General features: G+C 37.7%; 3 protein-coding genes across 22 annotated transcripts in view; 2 read left to right on the forward strand and 1 right to left on the reverse strand.

Moving 5' to 3' along the window:
* ACSM3 (acyl-CoA synthetase medium chain family member 3) overlaps positions 1–10,451 on the forward strand; it is a 62,210-nt gene extending 51,759 nt beyond the window's left edge. For 5 of the 8 annotated variants that reach the window (XM_015067157.3, XM_053213009.1, XM_053213010.1 and 2 more), the window contains 2 exons: positions 2,091–2,210; positions 2,600–3,662. In XM_015067157.3, the coding sequence (XP_014922643.1) occupies positions 2,091–2,210; positions 2,600–2,686 (207 nt within the window). In that variant the 3' untranslated portion in view covers positions 2,687–3,662. Of the gene's footprint in view, positions 1–2,090; positions 3,663–4,957; positions 5,091–10,312 lie in introns of those variants that run through there. The other 3 variants (XM_027043085.2, XM_053213012.1, XM_053213011.1) reach the window with 3 other exon arrangements.
* Positions 1–11,771, reverse strand: part of ERI2 (ERI1 exoribonuclease family member 2) — a 62,377-nt gene extending 50,606 nt beyond the window's left edge. Inside the window, exons 1-9 of one of the 9 annotated variants that reach the window (XM_027043079.2) lie at positions 11,334–11,754; positions 9,985–10,052; positions 9,816–9,899; positions 8,468–8,595; positions 7,564–7,720; positions 6,479–6,579; positions 6,131–6,212; positions 5,471–5,559; positions 3,754–5,270 (exon numbers count right to left, since the gene is read on the reverse strand). In XM_027043079.2, coding sequence (XP_026898880.1) covers positions 3,966–5,270; positions 5,471–5,559; positions 6,131–6,212; positions 6,479–6,579; positions 7,564–7,720; positions 8,468–8,595; positions 9,816–9,899; positions 9,985–10,052; positions 11,334–11,356 — 2,037 coding nt within the window. In that variant the 5' untranslated portion in view covers positions 11,357–11,754 and the 3' untranslated portion in view covers positions 3,754–3,965. Of the gene's footprint in view, positions 1–3,753; positions 5,271–5,470; positions 5,560–6,130; positions 6,213–6,478; positions 6,580–7,563; positions 7,721–8,467; positions 8,622–9,815; positions 9,900–9,984; positions 10,053–11,333 lie in introns of those variants that run through there. The other 8 variants (XM_027043081.2, XM_027043080.2, XM_027043082.2 and 5 more) reach the window with 8 other exon arrangements.
* The window catches only part of REXO5 (RNA exonuclease 5), a 38,954-nt gene continuing 28,623 nt past the window's right edge, over positions 10,374–20,704 (forward strand). Inside the window, exons 1-5 of one of the 5 annotated variants that reach the window (XM_015067152.3) lie at positions 10,374–10,496; positions 11,891–12,032; positions 15,211–15,323; positions 16,616–16,742; positions 18,044–18,140. In XM_015067152.3, the coding sequence (XP_014922638.1) occupies positions 11,895–12,032; positions 15,211–15,323; positions 16,616–16,742; positions 18,044–18,140 (475 nt within the window). In that variant the 5' untranslated portion in view covers positions 10,374–10,496; positions 11,891–11,894. Of the gene's footprint in view, positions 10,497–11,152; positions 11,487–11,890; positions 12,033–15,210; positions 15,324–16,615; positions 16,743–18,043; positions 18,141–20,704 lie in introns of those variants that run through there. The other 4 variants (XM_027043077.2, XM_027043075.2, XM_027043074.2 and 1 more) reach the window with 4 other exon arrangements.

The following is a 20,704-nucleotide window of genomic DNA, read 5'->3' on the forward strand; positions in this document are numbered from 1 at the left end:
CCTTTGCCAGGCAAGGCCCCCAATATTCCAGATAGATGAGAGCAGGGAATTGAGCTGGTGATTAAAATTTATTCCTTCACTCTGAACTCCACCAGTAGGATCACACAGCTTTTTGGAATTTGAAGGACATTGGACATAGACTAATGCAATGACAGACATAAATATTCTCTATCTGCACCATCCAATACAATAACCACACATGGCTATACAGCACTTGAGATATGGCTGGTGTGGCTGAGAACATTTTTATTTCATTTTAATTTAAATTTAAACAGCTACATGTGGCTAGTGATTACTATATTAAATAGCACAACTGTAGGCTCTTCTCATAAAAATGCAAAAGTTTGCATAGAATTTGAGAGAAATTCTGAAGCCCACTTAAGGATTTTAATTAAAAAAAAAAAAAACAAAACAGGGGCACCTGGGTGGCTCAGTCGGTTGAGTGGCCGACTTCAGTTCAGGTCATGATCTCGCGGTCCATGAGTTCGAGCCCCACGTCGGGCTCTGTGCTGACAGCTCAGAGCCTGGAGCCTGTTTCAGATTCTGTGTCTCCCTCTCTCTGACCCTTCCCCGTTCATGCTCTGTCTCACTCTGTCTCAAAAATAAATAAACGTTAAAAAAAAATTAAAAAAAAAAAAACAACAAAGAGATCATCTAGGTGGCACAGTAATTAAACATCTGGACTCTTGATTTCAGCTCAGGTAATGATCCCAGCATCATGGGATCAATTCCCACATTGGGCTCCAGGCTGAGCATGGCACCTGCTTGAGATTCTCTCTCTCTCTCCCTTTGTCCCTCTCCCCACTCACTCTCTAAAACAAAACAAAACAAAACAAAACCCAAAAAACAAAAAACTTGTACTTCTAATACTACTACAACTAATACTTAATATTTCTGATGACTTAGCATGTTCCAGGTATTATAAGCCCTACACAGGGCCTATATATGTAAGCTTATCTAATTCTCACAACCTCTTTTTTTTTTTTTTTGGAGAAGGAAACTGAGGCACCGAAATGTATCCTAACTTCCCCAAGATTACACAACCAAGTGTGATTCGAACCCAGGCTGTCTGATTTTAAAGTTCATGCTCTTAACCATGTTAGGGTGTTCCTTATTAGTTTACCATCTTATGTAACGATTTATAAAGACTTTTATAAAAATAAAGTAGACCTCATCCAAGGTGTACAAGTCATCAATATGCAAACTAATAATTACAAATATTAGTTCTCAATGTGCATCTGAATTATTCACTTATAGCAAGGATACATTTAATTCATAAAAATGTTGATAAAGCAGAAGAGTAGGTATAAACACAAACACATTTTATGAAATATCAAAAAATGGATAGGATAAAATTGTATAAATGTGTATATACATGATCCAAAAACTGGGCAGGATTTTCCAGAACACTTCAAAGAAGAGTGAATTTAGAAAAACAGCATTTGTGAGCATAAAGTGATGAAGTCTTCCCTGTCTTCTGTCAATTAGAGAACAACGGTCACTACCACTTTTGCTCGTTTCTCAGGGCCAGGTAATTGGTCAGAGTAGTAGCAAAGTGGCTGTTGGAATCTTCACAGTCTTACATCAACACAAGTGTCTCTGGAATAAAGAGTGTGCAGTCTCAACTATTCCCTTCCACAAGGATATGGCAAACTAAGTGTGAATACTCTTTATAAGGGCCATACTGAGGGTGGGGATCTAGAAAGTAGGCTAGATAGGCTAGGTTGTCACCCAAGAGACTGTACTTAGTACATTGTCAAGTTTCTAAGAGGAAATTTTCTTGAAGGAAATAAAAGATGAGGCAAGAAGTCAACAGCAAAGACAGCTCAGAAACACAAACAGGTCAGAAAGTAAAGTTCAAGATGTTTTTAGGTAAGAAGGTTCAAGTTATTGGCAAAGCAGGGGTCCCAGAAATTCTTGAATTAGATACAGAACAGGAGGTGTGGGACAGAGCTGGGATCAAACCCTATGAAGCCTTCTGCCCCCAATCCCAGGCACTTAGATTCCCAGTTAGAGAAAGTAAACAAGACACACTGAAACATAAAAATGCATAACATATCTTCCTGGTGTTTCAAATTTTTTTTTTTCAGGTAGTAAAGGCTTTTATTGTTCTGAGCCATGATTACAAGTCACACGATCAAGAACAACTAAAAAAGGAGATTCAGGAACATGTAAAAAAAATTACAGCACCTTATAAATATCCCAGAAAGGTAGGTATTCCAATTATGATGACAATTTGCTTAGTGTTCTGAAAAACTTCAGCTGTTTACTTTTTCCATTTTAATGAATATTCTCCTCAAACATGTCACACCAAATATTCCAAACTGAACTAATGACATGGATAAGATTCAGAATCTTTGAGATTAAAATGAAATTCTTGACATAATTTTCTGGGTCATCTGGCTAACTGGACTTGTAGTAAATACTAAATACCAAGAAAAAACTCCTCAACAATACCTCTGGCTGTTTTGGTTGTTACCAAAACCCACCCAGATGGGTACCTTAATTCTTTCACTTAGAGATAATAAAACTGCTATATAATTGGATTTGTCTAAAGATGAAAACTTCTTGGCTAATTTTCTTCCCTTGATACCAACAGGTAGAATTTATTCAAGAGTTGCCAAAGACTATCAGTGGGAAGATAAAAAGAAATGAACTAAGGAAGAAAGAATGGGAAATGATTTAAATCCATTTCATTCTATTATTTATCACAGTATCTATAAAACAAAGACTGTACAAATACAAGATTATGGAGAGGTGATTAAAAATATAATAGTATACTTGTAAATTGTTGATTTAAAATGACTTATGGTTGGGGTGTCTGGCTGGCTTAGTCAGTAGAGCATGCAACTCTTGATCTCAGGGTTGTACGTTCGAGCCCCACATTGGATGCAGGGATTCCTTAAAAAAAAAAAATCTTTAAATAAATATCTTGTGGTTATAACATCAGAGGCTGAATTTTGAAATAAAATATTCGGTAAATTCCTCTGCATTAGTTCAATGTTCTCATGACTTTGGTAATATAAAAAGAATACCATCAATTGCTGAGAAATTTTTAAACATGTATTATCCAAACCAAGTTTCTGATGTGTTGGTTTTCAAACTCTAGTTGAGTAATTCTTCTGGTATGTTGATGTACAAATCAGAACAAATCTTCAAGCTTTGAAATAAAACTAAACAACTTATTATAAAAGTTTTTAGGGGTACCTGGATGGCTCGGTCAGCAAGTGTCCAACTCTTGATTTCAGGCTCAGGTCATGATATCACAGTTCATGAGCTTGAGCCCTGCTGTCAGACTCTGTTCTGACAGTGTGGAGCCTGCTTGGGATTCTCTTTCCCTCTCCTCCCTGGACCCACCCTCTCGTGCTCTTTTTCCGTCTCTCAAAATAAACAAATAAAAGTTTTTAGAAAAATAAAAAAATATATCAGATTTCCTAATTCTTAAAGTACAAGCGTCTACCTGAAAATAGAGTAGGGATTTTTAATAGTCACATTTCTATTCAAGTAATATAAAAACATTTAAATTTATTTCAAGGTCTACCTGTAAAAGAAGGATGTTATATACTATTGTTGTTTATTATATCTAATCTAATAGAATATACAAAATATTTGTGGTTCTTGATAAAAGTATGATAAATTTGGCATGTTAATATATGACTAAAGGTGTAAGACGATTATCAGAATATTCATGATGTTTGGAAATTCAAGGAACAATCAGGATTCATAGATGAATGAATACAAGAGAAGTGTTAGATAACTGATCAAGGAAATTTAAAGTGTGTGAAATCAATTTTTTTCTGATTTTCAGTGTGTGTGCATGCATGTGTGTTTAATAGCCCCAGTGCAGTCTACAGAACTCAGATATGCTAAGTCCCCATGACTTGTAGCCCTATACACTTTTTTCTCTTTATCACACAAAAAGTCACATTAAAGTAAAAACACAGTTTAGTCATAGGGAAGGTTTATCAATTCCTCATTGAAGGTCTGAGTCTCAATGAATTTTTAGTAGAAAAATTTACATTTCTGTCACAAATATGGCTTATTTCTGGGGAACTAAAAGTGGGTCCCCCCGGAGAATGAGACAGAATGCTGCTGTTGGCTCTCTCCTTTCGAAGTGTTTGTTCCCACTTAAAATAACCACAACATTTTCTATTTTCTTGGTATTTCCCATTTGGGCAACAAAAGAAGACTTTTCCATGGTTTGGTCCATTATTAGAAACAACAAGTCTCTTAGATCTTCGGCCACACTTGCATAATGGAGGTGTCATTTTTCCACTCTTCCAAGGTCCTTCTAGGTTAACTGTAGAAGCTAAGACAGAGGGGAGGACCTTCTGGGAACAACTTCTCACTGGGAAGTCATCAGATGATGTAGGCTTTTCTTCATGAATAGTGAAGGACTGTTTTTTTGCTGGTGGGAATGCTGGGAGACTGGATGGATTCCTTTTAGTACTACCTAAAAGGGGGGGGTATTTCCCCAAAACTGAAGGATGAGACATACTGGCATTAATACTGTTGGAGCTAGTTGATTTGCATTCAGGTAATTTAAAGTCAGAAGCAACTGAACCTTGAACTTTGGCATCTTTTACATGATAAATAGTAGTATGTGGACTCTTATAAACAATAGACTTAGAGGTCTCAGAGTTTTGAGGAGTTTCTTCTGTGCCTTCCTTTAAAATCATTAATCTTTCTATGGAATTAAGTGAAGTGTCTAAGTTTGAGTCATGAATGGGAGGTATACAATCTATATTTTGCTCAGGCTGAGATGCTGGCAGTAAAGCTACATCCTCCCAATCAGCCAACATAGGTAAACAATCAAGAGCAGAACTCATTTCCATATCAGAAATATGATTAACAGATGAAATGGTAGTTGAAATAAGTACCAATTCTGAACTAACTGTTGAAGACTTAGGTTTGGTACTAAATGCAAGGTGTTCATTTTTTATGTGCTTCTGCATAGGTGTATTCAAGCTGGGAGACTGCAACTGCTCCAGGGAAGTAGAGGGCTTTGTATTAAAAAGAGATAAATAGCCTTTGCCACCACGAAGACCCACTTTTACATTGCTCTTTAGTTGGAACTGATCTTGTCCCTTTATAGGAGAATTCACACCAGCTGACCTCAACTGAACTTTTTCATGAGAATTTACTGTATTTTTAGGCTCTCTATCATATGTGCTCAGACCCCGAATGCTACTGTTGCAGGCCGATGCTTCTTCAACTTGATTCGTATTCAAATTTCTGGCCAAAATTTTGGGATTCTTCTTAGTGGGAACCTATGATTCCACAGAATAGCTTTAGAAACTGTACATTCATAATTTATTTATTATACACTAATATGATTTGACAAAAAAAGAAAAATGTCGTCATTCATTGATTTATCAATGATTGCATGCAATGGTATCTGTATTTCCATGAACCTATGATTACTTCTGGAGTTTGATATAACAAAATAAAGAGGCAAGATACCACTAACCTTGTTCAAGGACCTTGTAATTTTCATTAAGCAACCATCCCTGATCATTTTCCAAGCAAGAAGGGCAGTATTCCGAGAATCATCCAACCCTGAGTAAATAGATATCAAACACTGAATTTAGTAGTACCAGCATAAAGAAGTATAGCAAAAATAAGAAATCACAATTTAAATTGGAGCATACTATTTATGATCATCTACTAATTTTAATCATGATAAATTAGACTAGCAAAAAGCTGTGGCAACTGTACCAATAAAAGACAAGATCACACACATTTATAGAGAAGAAGATAAAAATCTATTACAGTTCGCAAAACTGTAAGCAACATTCTGTAGGGGCCATGTTTTGTGAGTAATCTAATGATCTTGTTTGGTTTTTTTCACTAATTCAATGTATTACCTGGGCATTTGTTAAATCTCCATTTGATTTAGCTAATTTCCATTCTTTTTAGCAACTAACCCACTAGATGGCAGTCTTTACCCTACAATACTAGTAATTTGAAAGTCAGAAATAATTTGAATGGTATAGTATAGATTAGGAGCTTTTTTTAGGTTGAAGGATATTCTTTATTAATGACATCACCAAAAACATGAGATTCATACGAAAGATTTTGTAAAAATAAAATGACTTAGATAATAAAATTATTTTTAATTTATACTAACCAGAATGTTCTCTTCCCAAGAATTCTATTCCCACTTCCTGCAGGGCACCACTTAGTCCTTTTGGTTTTCTTCTATAGAAAATCTAATCAAATAAAAGAAGACATATCCAAAAAAGGTTACTATTAGAAAGTCTATATATTAACCACTTACTTTTCATAATTTTTAGTTCTATTAGATTTGGAATGTGTTTATTATGTTGTGCTGTTTTACAGACTTTAAAAAATATATTTATGTAAAAGTTTCAAAAGAAAACATTTCATTTATAGTAACCTATAGCCATGCGTGGGATGAAGTTTCATCATTTTCCAGTAGAAGAAAAGTGAACATGCCCCCATCTTTGACCCTTACCTTATAAGTTACTCTGAGATCAATCCAAGAATTTAAGAACACAGGTTTTAACAGCTGTTTTCTTTTACACTCATACTCCAGGCAAACCCCCAAGTCCCAGTCTGCATTAAGTATATTAAAATAGAACAAATTCAGACATGCCAAGCAGTTTTTACTTATGCTATCAACATTTACAAATAAAAGGTTGAAAGATAATATAAAATAAAATACTAAAATTTATAAAAACATAATATAGTGCTCGCTTCGGCAACATATATACTAGAAAAACATAATATACATAATAGTATACAGTATACCACCAAAACATACTATATTCTATAGTATATGTACCATATATAGTGTATAAGCTATAATGTGTATGCTATAACAATATACTATATAATATAAAATAAAATTTCATTGCTGTTAATATCTAACAATTATTCACTTTACATAATTTACTATTAAGAAATTAAGTTGGTAACTAAATTTCAAAATGATTTCTTAAACACCCCAAAAAACACACTAAATATTTCAGAAAGAAGAATAAGGTGTCAAGTTACAAGGCCTACATGGAGAAGGTTATCTGTTTTTAAAATTCTAGGAAAAAACTAATGTAACTGAGAAACCAGACATCTTACAGAAACCTAAAACCAAATATGACTATCAATGCTATGCTATCAATGGCACAGCACTGCTATCAATGCCTATTAATGCCAATGCTATATCACAGGCATACAAAACATCTACTTTAAAAACCCATTTTTTCCTAGTGTGAAAACAAAGGATGTGAGTTCAATTAAGATTCTTTTTATTCAAGAATGTAGAAAATAGCATAAGAGTTTTCACTAAATCATCTTTGCCTGGAACCAGAACAGAGAGGAAAAATCTAAAAATATTCTTAAAGTTAAAAAATTTTAAGGTATCCCAGAATGGTAATTTGAAAAATATGAATAAACTTACTTTCCTTGGTTAACATCTGTTAGGCACTTAGATTTCTTTTTGAGTCCCAAGAGGTTAACAAGTATAATTCTTACTACAGATGAAGAATTACATAGTAGTAATCCTACTCATTTATGATTTATAGATATTAACTTATTTTTTACCTGACCAAGTAACAAATGCACATAATTTTACTTCGGAATTAGACAGATCTGAAATCCCAGTGGCAAAAATAATTTTCTTCTGTTGCTGAATCTTCTGAATCCATTTACAGAACTGAGATAAGCATATCCTCAGAGGGACTCCTTCATCAACTTGAGCCTGAGTAAAACCACAAAATTTGAATTCAACAATAAAATTCTATAATTATTGAACACATCATTAGCACATAATTATGCACTATAGGGGGATATAAAAAAGAAGAGGTTTGGACTGGCAAAGAGTTTATTTAGTGAAAAAGATATTAAAACACATGCAAGAGAATATAATGATTAGAATGCTGCAAGATAAGAAAAATTAGGTTGCTCTACCTAAAATCACACAGAAATATAGTAATTAAATCCTGACTGACAGAAATTTGATGTCACTTAATTTCCATAAACTAAATTTGATATTCATTTTTATACTATTCTTTTTCATTTTTAAAGATTCTGACAGAGTTCTAGAGGGAACATTATTTCTCCTAACAGTGCATAAATCTAATTCCAAGTGGTATATAGTTTTCCCTTTCTTTTTAAAACTGATTACTGAATTTTATGTTTTTTTTTTTAAGTTTATATATTTTAAGAGAAAAGAGAGAAAGTGTAAGCAGGGGAGGAGCAGAGAGAGAGGAAGAGAGAGAATCCCAAGCAGGCTCCACACTGTCAGCACAGAGCCAGACACGGGGCTCTATGTCATGAAAAGTGAGGTCATGACCTAAGTCAAAACCAAGAGTTGGATGCTTAACCAACTGAGCCACCCAGGCAACCCTTAACTGATTGATGAATTTTAATATTTGCATCACACTTACTTGTTTCTGGGGGAGAGGGGTAGGATGAGAAGAGAGAAAGGGAAAAGGGTAGGGCATACCTGTTTTATGCCTGTCAGTTCCATGCAAAACTCAGAAAGAATCGGATGTTCCTGAGGCTGAACGTAAGTATGGAACTCAGATTCAATCTCTCCAGTTGATGTGCTCAGCAATACTGCTGGAAATTCAACTATATGAGAGAATCACCAATTGACACTGGAATGTATAATTGTTATATTAATGATGTAATCACTCTAAATTAAACATAATGTACCATCATACAGTATTGTATACATTATAACATTATATACATAAATTATATACATATATATATATAGCTTATAGCATCATACACCATTGTTTCAGTAAAAGCATATTCAAATGACCTAAACAGTGTGATATAACAGTTATAATAAAACTATGCCAAAGAATAAGTCAGAATATTAAAGTTTTGAGTATACCTACTTAAAACTCTTGAATACTACAATTAAATAAGAAGACCACACGGAAGTTGAAATGTACTCCTTTTTGCAAAGGTATTTTTTTCAGTTTCTATACAACTGAAATTTTGTATGGAATTCTAAAATCATTTTATATGATGATACATTTAGATATTAGGTTTTTGTTCTCTTCTTTGGTCAAGTCAGGTTTTATAGTAAACTACCAATTCATAAACTATCTGTTTTCTTTAAACTGTTGAAATGAAATATTACTCAGCCATCAAAAAGAATGAAATCTTGCCATTTGCCATGACATGGATGGAGTGAAATAAGTCAGTCAGAGAAAGACAAATATCATATGATTTCACTCATAGGTGGAATGTAGAAGCAAAATAGATAAATATATCGGAGAGGGGAGAAAAAAGAAAAAAACAGAGAGGGAAGCAAACCGTAAAAGACTCTTAAAAGAGAACAAACTGAGGGTTGATAGAGGGAGGTGGGTGGGGGACGGGCTAGATGGATGATGGGTATTAAAAGAGCACTTGTTAGGATGAGCACTGGGTATTGTATGTAAGTGATGAATCACTGAATTCTACTCCTGAATCCAATATTTTACTGTATGTTAACTAACTAGAATTTAAATAAAAATTTGAAAAGAAAAATACACTGTTGACTGATTTTATTCTATAAACTTTATTTTTTTAAGTTTATTTATTATTTATTTTGAGAAAGACAGCGTGCGTGAGCAGGGGAGGGGCAGAGAGAAGGAAGAAAAGAGTATTCCAAAAAAGCTCTGCACTGCCAGTGCAGTGCTTGACATGGGGCTTGAACCCATGAACTGAGATCATGATCTGAGCCAAAGTCAAGAGCCAGACACTTAATCAAGAGAGCCATCTAGGTACCCCTGTATCTATAAACTTTAAAGTGACTCCTCTAGGGCTAGCTTTGGTCATTAGCAGTCCAGACTTACTTATTTCTTGGCTCTGGTGGCGTTTCCCATCATTCCAACATGTTGATTCAAAATCAATGACAATTAAATAGTCAAACAACTGCTCTGAAAAACAAAGGGTATCCTTATGCTTTACCGGCGTTAAAAGTGCAAGGATACAACATGTAAAGAAATGAAGCACACTACTTACTGGATTTGCTTCTTCCTACATTTCCATTTGTTGGTGCAACTGACTTTCTTCTAATTAATCCAAGCTGCCTAAAAATGTAAAACAACCCAGTATGTTCAACAAACTCATTCACGCTCCTGTCTGAATATGCTAACAAACTAATGATATAACCCTCATTATTAATGTATCAATGTTAGAGGAAATTGAACTAGACTTTGAGAGCAAAAGACCTTGGTTCTTATACTGACTGTCACCCTCTTTTGATTTTAGTAGTCATTTTACCAGCATGCGCCTCAAAGTTCATATTTGCAAACTTAGACTAATTCTTTCTGCTCCCCTTATTTTACAGTAAATACTGAGGAACTTGAGTGACTGCAGAAGATGCATTGACAAACTTATTTTTGCCTTTGCATTTTTCATGCCCTTGCTATGCGCAAAGCACAGTTCTAAGGAGACTGGGCTGATCCAGTCTTCTAGGAGCTCAAAATATACCTGTGTAACGAAACTGGACATTCATGGTAAAAGACTGTAAGGTAATACTGGAGTCCACAGAAAGGGCTGGGCTTACTGAGATGTTAAGACAAACCACTCTGACAATTGGTAGAGTTTAACCAGGCAGACACTTCCTGTTGTAGTTTTTAGTTTAAGAGGTGTGATGGGGGAAGAAAAAAAGAAGAAAAAGGAGGTGTGATGGAAGTGCAAAGAGCTGGGAATAATTGCTCATATTTATTTGATTGCTTACTAGATAGTAGGCACTGAACTCTGGTGATCTCAATCCTCAACAATGGTACGAGGTAGTCACTTTTGCTACCTCTACTTTATGGAGAAGAAAACACTCGGTGATTTGCCAAAGAACACAGATTTGGTGTGTGAACCTAGGATTGTCCAACTCTGAAGCCCATGCTATCTTCTAATACATTATTACAGTACATCTAGAAATCGGAAATGTGCACAGCGTGACCGGGAATCAGGGAGAAGGCCACAATTAATTCACATTATGAATTAAACGTATCACTAGGAAGTGATGGGGTGAACCGCTTGACAGGTGCAGTGGGGGCTGTCTGAGACCTCGGAACGGCCTACCAGGCGCTGTCACCTTTAACCCGTTTCCCGAGGTCTAGAATGGGCAGACACGGGCTCAACGCCACACAGTCGCGAACCCGGTCCTTCCACCCTCGCGCAGAGGGCGGCCTGAGGCTCGAGACCGAGGTCCAGACAGAGATCTTTCAGTCCGGGCCAGAGAAGGCAGGTCGGAGACGCCGGGATACAGAGCATGAAGCCTGACACCGCGGATGCCCATTGCCTAGCCCTACCGCGGTCCCCAGCGCCGGACCAGGAGCCACCCCAAGCCCCCCAAACCCCTCGCGTACCTCGCCAACCTCTTGGTAGCCATTCGCCGCTCTCCTTTCTCCTCCCAGCCCAACTGCCGGAAGTCGTCAGACTCCCACTTCCGGTCCGTTCAAAAGCCTGGCGCGGTTGAGGCGGCAGCCTAGGCTGCGGTTCTATTTGCGACTGAGGCGGAGGTAGCTGCGTCCTGTTTTCTCTGCCCGGCTTCTCTTCGGCATTTGCGGGGTTCGGGGGGGGGCGCGGGGAGTGGTTTGGCAGGGAAGGCTCTTGGCAGTAACTTTCCTCTTTAACAACGGGCGGAGGCGCTGTTTGCGCCGTTGGGGAACCGTTGTAGAGCCGTTGGAAAACCGTTTAGAATCTTGCCTCTGGAGCGGACGGTAAAACCGTTGGTCTCGGTGCTGTTTTCTCCTCCGTGGAACGGGGAGGATCGTTGGCAGCCTTGCTTTTAAGGGAGGTCTGGGAGGTCTCCGTACACGCAGTTGAAGAGAGGATTTGAGGGAGGCGGTAGGCTGTCGAAGCCCCAGCTGTTTCCCCGTCAGGAGGCGGCGTTTATTCAGCTCTCGTACATCTTTCTCCACAGACTCATGGAACCCCAGAGGGAGAGGGCCGGGAGGCACCTCAAGAAGGGCAGGAAGAGGAGGCGAGGCCCGAACATGCTGGTCGGGGCGGCTGAGGCGATGAGAGCCCGTTGGGAACTTGAGGAGAGTCAGCCTGAGGCCAAGGTGAGCAACGGGGAGCCCGAGTGGGCGGTCCCGGGGCTGGAGCCTCCCCAGCCGCCTTCTGGGCCCCAAATCCTCCCTGGACACTGGTCGCCCTCACCCACTCATTAGGCTTTCTGTAAAATGGGAATGATAGTGGATTACCACCTGCCTCAGGGCTGATACTGGCGGTTTAAACCTAGTAAGGTGCCTGCGACCCTAAAAGAATGTTCACTCAACAAATACTTCACTCAACAATTTGCTCTGTGTACCAGAAATTGTTCTAGGTTTTGGGGGTATCCCAGTGCAGAAAACCAAAACTCCCTGCGCTCGTACAACTTACATACCAGTAGGGACATAACAAAGCTGATGATCATCCCTGCCATTTATTGAGAGCCAAATATATGTGGCCCATCTCTTCAGTCATCAGATTTCTCTTGTCTGCCATATGCTGGGCACTGCCCTAGATACTTGGAGAATCAGTAAATAAAGGTTCCTCCTTAGTTGTAGTGGAAAGACAAATAGAAGTTATATACATGTTTCCCCCACTATCCAAAAGTAGAGCGTTCCTGTGAAATGTAAGCTGAAATGGTGTAAAGTGAAGAAGCATTTATTTATAAAAAAAAATTAAGCATTTTCATACCCCGTAAATAATCTCTGTTAAGCTTTCAGATATCTTAGGACAGATCTTGCTAACTAATACACAAAATAGAGATAAAGTGTAGATGCTCACAGACACAGATCAAAGCTATGGGGGCTTCTTGTTCAGTGTAGTCCTTGGAGAAGGAGCTTGGCTGTGCCAATTTAATTGCGAGGGGTGCCCGCTTCTGTAACTGGCTTGTTGTGAAACATGCTGAAAATAAAAGTGAAAACAGGTACAGTGATTATACAGATCTTTTTTTTAAGAGGGAAGTGGCAGAACACAAGGTTTCAGAAAGCTAGGGATACCTGTAGTATGTTAAAAGGGAATTAGTGCTATGAAAACATTTGTTAAAAACATCTATTAAAAAGGGATTCCTTGTTTTTTTCTTTTTTTGCCTATCAGATTGGCAGAACAACTTTTTATGGGTTAATGTGGTGAGAAGTTTAAGGAAATAGACAATCTCATCACTTTTTATTTTGAAACACTCTCAAAGTTAAAAGTTGCAAAAACAGTACCAAAAATATCCCCAGCCAGCATTTGAAAGTAATTGCAAACAATGCTTCATGATCACCGCCCCCCATATTTTAGTATGTATTTCCTATAAACAGTCCTACGTAGCCACAATGCAACCATCCAAATTAGAAAATAACACGGATATATATACATTTACAGCACTATTCTGTATTTACCAAAAGTGATCCACATATAAGTGGATCCACACAATTTAAACCTGTGTGTAAAGGTGTGAAGGATCAACTGTAGGTTTTATTTTGATCAAGAACTTACCTGGAGAATTTATCCAGGTGTACAGGGAATTTTAAAACGATGCTCATAATTTATTACAAAAAACTGTCCTCGATGATGAATTTTTTCACATAAATTTTAGGTGTTGAGGTAAATTTAGAGAATGGACTATTAAAATTTGTATTTGTTATATTTAACTGCTATGGAAAGATACAAATTTTTATTTTATTTATTTATTTATTTATTTATTTATTTGGCTGGGGGGAGTTGGTTACCAAACAGAATGTATAGTATAATCCTTTAGGGGCAGTATAGTATAGAGATCAAGATTTTGGGCTTTGGAGCCTGTATTCCAGTCTTCGTTCTACCACTTACCCATTCCTTCATTTCTTTATGCAAAATGATGATAAAGTAGTAGCCACTTAAAAGACCTGTAAGAATTAAATGAGTTAATAGATGTGAAGTGCTCAGAACTGTTAAATGGCTAATTAATAGGTGCTCAACATTATCTTTAAAAACTCATGGGAACAATAGCAATAATAATGTCTGGTGTTTATTAAGTACTTATGATAATGTCAGTCTTACTATATTGCATTTGTACTACCTCGTTGATCTTCCCAAAATCTCATGAGGTGGAATTATAATTACTCTGTAGATGAAGAAACTGAGTCTTAGGTTAAGGTACTTGTCCTACATAGTAGAGCTTGGTATTTGAACTAAAGTAGTAGGAGTCTTGGACTTAAGCTCCTAACCAGTCTACTCTGCTGCCTCCCAAACCAAAATGAAAGTGGTAATTATCTCTGACTTCTGTAAGTACAGATGACTTTTATTTTCTTTTACCTATTGTCTTTATTTACCTTTCTCAGTTATCTGACTCTTTTCACAAGCATGAATTGCTTTAATAACCAAATATAAGTGCATAACTATTTTATTTATTTATTTTCTTTTTTTTTAAATTTTTTTTTCAACGTTTTTTATTTATTTTTGGGACAGAGAGAGACAGAGCATGAACAGGGGAGGGGCAGAGAGAGAGGGAGACACAGAATCGGAAACAGGCTCCAAGCCATCAGCCCAGAGCCTGACGCGGGGCTCAAACTCACGGACCGCGAGATCGTGACCTGGCTAAAGTCGGATGCTTAACCGACTGTGCCACCCAGGCGCCCCGAAGTGCATAGCTATTATAGGAGGGAGAAGCTTCAGTGAACTCCTTGTTTCCCCAGAATAATGTCAGACTCTTTACCGTAGACCACATTGAACTTCTATGATCTGGCTCCCTCTTCTGTATACTCTCAAATCTCCTCTGCTCTGCATCATGCCATCTTGGCTCCAGCCAAATAAAACTACACGTTTAGACACAATGTTCCCTCCTATCTGGCTGACAAATTATTTCCAAGACTCAGCCCCAGTATTCTCATCTCCATGAAGCTATCCCCCAAACTCTCTAACCCCCAAGGCAGTTAGCCTTTTTTACTCCTATACTTTATAATAGCACTTACCCACATTGCATTGGAATTACCTATTTTTGCATTTCTTTTACTTCAGTAAAATGAACATGAGAGCATGAATCTTGTTTTATTCATCCTACTATCTCTAGTATGTAACCAAGTATCTATAATTAAGGTTCTGTATCAATGTTTCTTAAACACTATATTAATAATGTCCTATCATAGGTTGTTGTTTTAGACCTTCATTTTCAATTAAACCCCTCATTTGCATATATGCTAAAGTAATCAGAAACTAGAATGTTTTAATAATTTTCTTTGCTTTATTGTTATTCCCAATAGTCATTTGTTATGCCCTGATTTATCTTTTCAGAAAGCCCGCTTATCTACCATTTTATTTGCTGAAAACTGTGAAGTAACACATGAACAGTTATGTGAATTGCTGAAGTATGCAGTTCTGGGCAACTCCAATGTTTCTAAACCCAGGTATGAGATGAACTTAAATGACCCGAGGCTTCAAACTCGTGTCTACAGGGCCATATACTCTTAATTTACATTGTTTATTTGCCATACAGAATATCCTAAATTTTTCTTATACTAGTTGCCAATACTTAATTTGGGAATTCCTTTATTAAAATCCAGATACTTTATTCAAAAAACTCTTAAGATCTGGCAGCTGTCCCTGTATTCCCAAATGGCAACAATTTGTCAAATCTGAATAGGGGCATGTACTCTTTAGTGTCCTACCTGACCTGCTTCTCTTTTTTGCATTATCTGTCTGGCTGCTTATTGGTTTGCAACCTTTGGAACTTTCTGGGTGAAAACTGAAACCAGTTCCCCTTACTTGGAGGGCAGGGAGAGACTAAAGAATGAGGCAGGCCATCTCAGGTTGGTAAGTGGCAGTTTTAATAATAAGCAAAGGGAACTTGCATATACAAAGCTGGTCTTGGGTAGGAGCAAAACAAATAGATCCCTACACCTACCTGCCAAATCCTAAAAGTGTACATACAGGCCTTAACTGGATTCAGTCACATATACCATGCTGGTGTTTTCAACACCACATCACTATCTCAAGGCTGTGTCCTTGGAGCAGCTCACAGGTCAGCTGCAGTCATGTCTTTTCAATGACCTTCCCCAGCACCACTATAGGTATTTTGGTTTATAACCCCCAGTGGAGACCCGATTGAAATAATATGATTAAATGTTAAGAATCCCAGTCAATCTTTTTTGTTCCCTTTATGTGAAGGGTGAAAGAGATTTTTTTCTGATATCTTCACTGCCATTGTTAAATATCTAATGAAAATTGCTTTTTATATATACCAATACAAATTGTTTCAAAACTCTTCAAAGTTTTTCAGACATCTATCTGAGAGAGATTGGCTGGATACCTCAAAAGCCATCTTCTACATTAACGCATATTGCCGTTAGTCTGTCAGTTTATCTAAAACTGGCTTTCTTGAGGTCAGTCATGTGATTACTTGCTTAGGAAGGACTGCAGAGCAGCTTGGGATCTTGAGGATATGCCTTTGTAAAATTACCTTATTTCCAATTTAAAGCAAATCTTAATAGGATTTTGGATTTGAATGCAATAAATAATTATCTCACGAGATCTTTATTTGAATTCTGTGCATTAAAAGCTGTTCTTTACCAGGCAGTCAGTGAGTGATGATAAGCTCCATTAACTGTTGCTTGCTGCTTTTTTTCCACACTTTCCTCTTGTATGTCTGAACTGACTTGATGGTATCACTTTTAGCTGTTTTGGTTTGATTTTTCAACAGTTGGTGCCAGCTTTTTCACCAAAACCAGCTGAACAACGTGGTGGTTTTTGTACTGCAGGGAATGAGCCAGCTACACTTTTATAGGTTCTATATGGAGTTTGGAGTCCTCCGAAAGGCATTCACGCATGTAAGTTAAGAAAACTTTGTATTAAGGCCTGAATTGAGTCCTCTTATCCAGAGATTAGTGCACGTCTCTCAAACTGTGCTCTTTGGCAACCTGATAAAAGAAACAGTAGAGGTTGTAGAAAGCAAAAAAGAGATCTCATGTTGAGATTAGGTTTGTCTCCGATTTTCTTTGATGATCTAGGCAAGACATTTATTACCAGATTACAATCTATATGTAGTCCCCAGGTTGATATTATCCTATTTTATTTGGGTTACGATATTTTCAAAAATTATACAGTTTATGTAAAGTCTTATGTTTTTTGGCCTCTTGACAATATCACAAGATTGGACATCCTTAGAATAGTATGTGCAGCTGAATAGCAGCTGTTATCTCTAGAAGAGGCATGTGCTCTCCATTTTCCCATAGCCACCTCTATTCTTTATTGAACTGTTTCATCCATTTACCCTGAGGGATTGGACTTGGTGAGTACTAATTTAAATCCTTGAGCCTCTATTTTCTTTTTTATTTTCATTTATTGAACACTACATATGTGTTAGGACCTACATCAGTCATTCTGCATGCATTATCTTTAATTCTCACAGTAGTTCTGTGAGAGTTACAGGTGTCTTCTATAAATAAGGACACTGTGAGTGACTTGCTCAGGTTATAACTAGTAAGTGACAGAGCTGGAATTTCAGCCCAAGTGAGCCTAAGGTTGGAGCCCTCAAACTCTAAGCCTGGCTGTGTCATCTTTCCTACCTGGCAAGCTGTCCATTAACATAATAGATAGAAGTGCTTTGAAAAATATAGGGGACTTTCCTCTGTAATCAGAGAAGCAAAGAAAATTTGTGGAATGGGATGAATGTGGTCTTACTTCCTTTGTCACTTTTTTTTTTAATTACCTAGTCACTTTTACACATTAAGGAAACTTCTCATTTTGCAATACAAATAGTTAAGGTCTAGACCTTTCATAGTACTGAGTGGGGGTGCCTGGGTGGCTCAGTTGTTTGAGTGTCCCGACTCTTGATTTCAGCTCAGGTCATGATCTCACCATCTGTGGGATGGAGCCCTGCTTCGGGCTCTGTGCTGACAGCGTGGAACCTGCTTGGGATTGTCTCTCTCCCTCTGTCTCTTCCCCTTCCCCTCCTCTGCTTGTGCAAGTGCACACTGTCTTGAAACAAACATTAAAAAAATTTAAAAAAAAGTGCATGCCTAAATAAATAAATACATTGCTAGACATAGAATGAAGTAAAGTGCAAGTCTTTGACATTATCTTAACTGCTTTCAAGCATTTTTATAAAAATTTGTTAATGTATTTTCAGAAATTCCGCTTGCCTCCTCCGTCATCTAATTTTCTAGCTGATATCATTGGACTGCAAAAGAAACAAACAACTGGGGATCTATCCAAGATGGTGGAAGGTATGGCTGCGACTCTGGTTTGATGATTTGCTCATTCTAAAAGATATTGTGGAGGGGCACCTTGGTGGCTAAGTCGGTTAAGCATCTGACTGTTGTTTTTGGCCCAGTGACCTGATATTACGGTTTGCCAGTTTGAGCCCCCTGTTTGGCTCTGCGGTGGTGGTGCAGAGTCTGTTTGGGAGTCTCTCTCTCTCTCCTCCTTTCTTTTCCCCTCCCCAGCTCATACTGTCTCTCTGTCTCTCTCTCTCTCTCTCAAACTGTAAAAAAATTTAAATGTATTAAAAAAAAATAAAAGATATTACGGCTATACTTATAAGTAGGTTTGTCAATCAAGTTTATTCTTGCAAACAACAAAGATTAATTCTAACTAAACAGAAAAACAATTTTTTTAAGGAGAACATGGATCAGTACTTAGGGAGATTAGACAGCAGGAACCATAGGTAGCATTCATGCCTCAGAAACCATTTGGTTAGGTGAGATAAGTGAAGGCTGTCCCTGGATATCAATAACATTTGACTCTTACAGATTACTGTGAATAATTTTTAAACTGTCAGTGGGTCTTTGTAGCCATGAGTATACAAATGGGAATGAAGATCTTGCCTTTGACTAATGTAAGGAACACCCACTAATACTATTCAGAGTAAGGGGCGCCTGGGTGGCTCAGTCGGTTAAGCGTCTGATTTTGGCTCAGGTCATGATCTTGCAGTTTGTGAGTTCGAGCCCCACATCGGGCTCTGTGCTGACAGCTCGGAGCCTGGAGCCTCCTTCGGATTCTGTGTCTCCTTCTCTCTCTGCCCCTCCCCCACTTGTGCTCTGTCTCTCAAAAATAAAATAGATGTAAAAAAAAAAAATTAAAAAAAAAACTACTCAGAGTGGGGAATAGGCAGGAGGTTTAGATGCTAGCCAATTGAAAGAGAAATATCCATGATGGCAGTAGTTTTCAAACATATGGGTTGTGTCCATGAGTAAGCTGTAGTTAACCTTCTGTTTTTGTGAGGGGAAGGAGGTAGATGATGGAATAGAACAGAACTTGCTAGAATTCATTGGACCTAGGTAAGTATTAATCAGTGATACTTTTTTGTGTGTGTTCAGCAATAATAATTGAATAGTTATACTGAGCTGACATGCAAAGGTGGTGAGGAGTTGCCAGTGGCTCCTTCCTGTCTCCTTTAGGACTGTGTTTCCTATTATCCTCTGTCTCAAAGACCTCTGCTTCCTTCCTTTCCATTGTTCCCCTCTCCTTCCAATAGATGCCTGTATCTGACCTGCAGCTGTGTTTGATTTGATCTCCACTGTATTTTAAACCTCTTTGGGGCTTCTGGGTGGCTCATTGAGTTAAGCATCCAACTTTTGGTTTCGGCTCAGGTCATGATTTCATAGTTTTGTGAGATGGAGCCCCTTCTTGGGCTCTGTGCCAATAGTATGGAGCCTGTTTGGGATTCTCTCCCTTGCTCTTTGCCCCTCCCCTGCTCATGCTCGCACTTTCTCTCAGAGCGCGTGCCCTCTCTCTCTCTCTTTCTCTCTCTTTCTCTCCCTCTCTCCCTCCCTCTCCCCCCCTCAAAATAGATAAATTTTTTTAAAATATGAGAAATCTTAAAAAAAATTTTTTAAGTAATCATGGAGTAGTCATTATTAGATTCAAAGGTCATGTAAAGACTTAGTATTGCAAAAGAAATAATCAGGCAAAAGAGATTTGATGTGGCTGAAGAATATAATTGTTGGGGATAACTGGAGGATGATGAGTTGGAATAAGAGGAAGTAGTGGTGAGAAACAAGACAGAGAGGTAGGTTAAAGCTTTGTCCTGCAGGTTGTAAGTGTTATGCTAAGGACTTTGGATTTTATTCTGTAGGCTGTAAGAAGTTAGAGAGTTATGGTTAGTTCTTTGTTCTTTAAAGGATTTCATTTGCTTCCCATCCTAAATATCAAAGTCCCAAAGCATAGCCTGTAGCACTGTGATCGTCCTTCAATTCAGTCTTTCCTTCAAAATATTTATCTTCCCAATTGACCTATTACTCTTCTTTTGATAACTCCTGTATCTTTATCTCTGGGTCTGATGTCCGAGATTCTAGGCTTGCATTTTCAACCACCTGCTGGATGTTGCTACTTGGATATTTCCCAGTTCCCTCAATCATGAAATAGCTAAAAGCATTTTTCTCATCCTTAAATTACAGGTTCCCATCTTCAATTTGCCTTTTCTGTTGGTACCATTTTTCTCTAAGGTAACAGCCCTGAATTTTAGAATTACTTTTCTTTTGGCTCCTTATACTCAGTCTGCATGACTCATTTCTCATTTCTCTCTCTTCTCCATTTTCCCCATATCTTTGAGGTTGATCTTTCTTAAAGTTATGGTTGTGCCATTTCCCATCTTAGGAATTTGCTGTTACTCTCCATTATGTACTGAATTATGGACTAAAGCCTAATCTCTTGTGCCAGGCATTTGCACTGCTCTACAATTCATTTTTATATTCCTCTCAACTGTTTCCTACACTACTGTCCTATTTAAAGGATGCATTTAAACTAGAAAGCCACCAGGAAACCAGGTGCCCTTTCAAGGCATCTATCT

This window comes from Acinonyx jubatus, chromosome E3 (assembly GCF_027475565.1).
Source record: "Acinonyx jubatus isolate Ajub_Pintada_27869175 chromosome E3, VMU_Ajub_asm_v1.0, whole genome shotgun sequence".
In the NCBI taxonomy this organism is placed as follows: Eukaryota; Metazoa; Chordata; class Mammalia; order Carnivora; family Felidae; genus Acinonyx; species Acinonyx jubatus.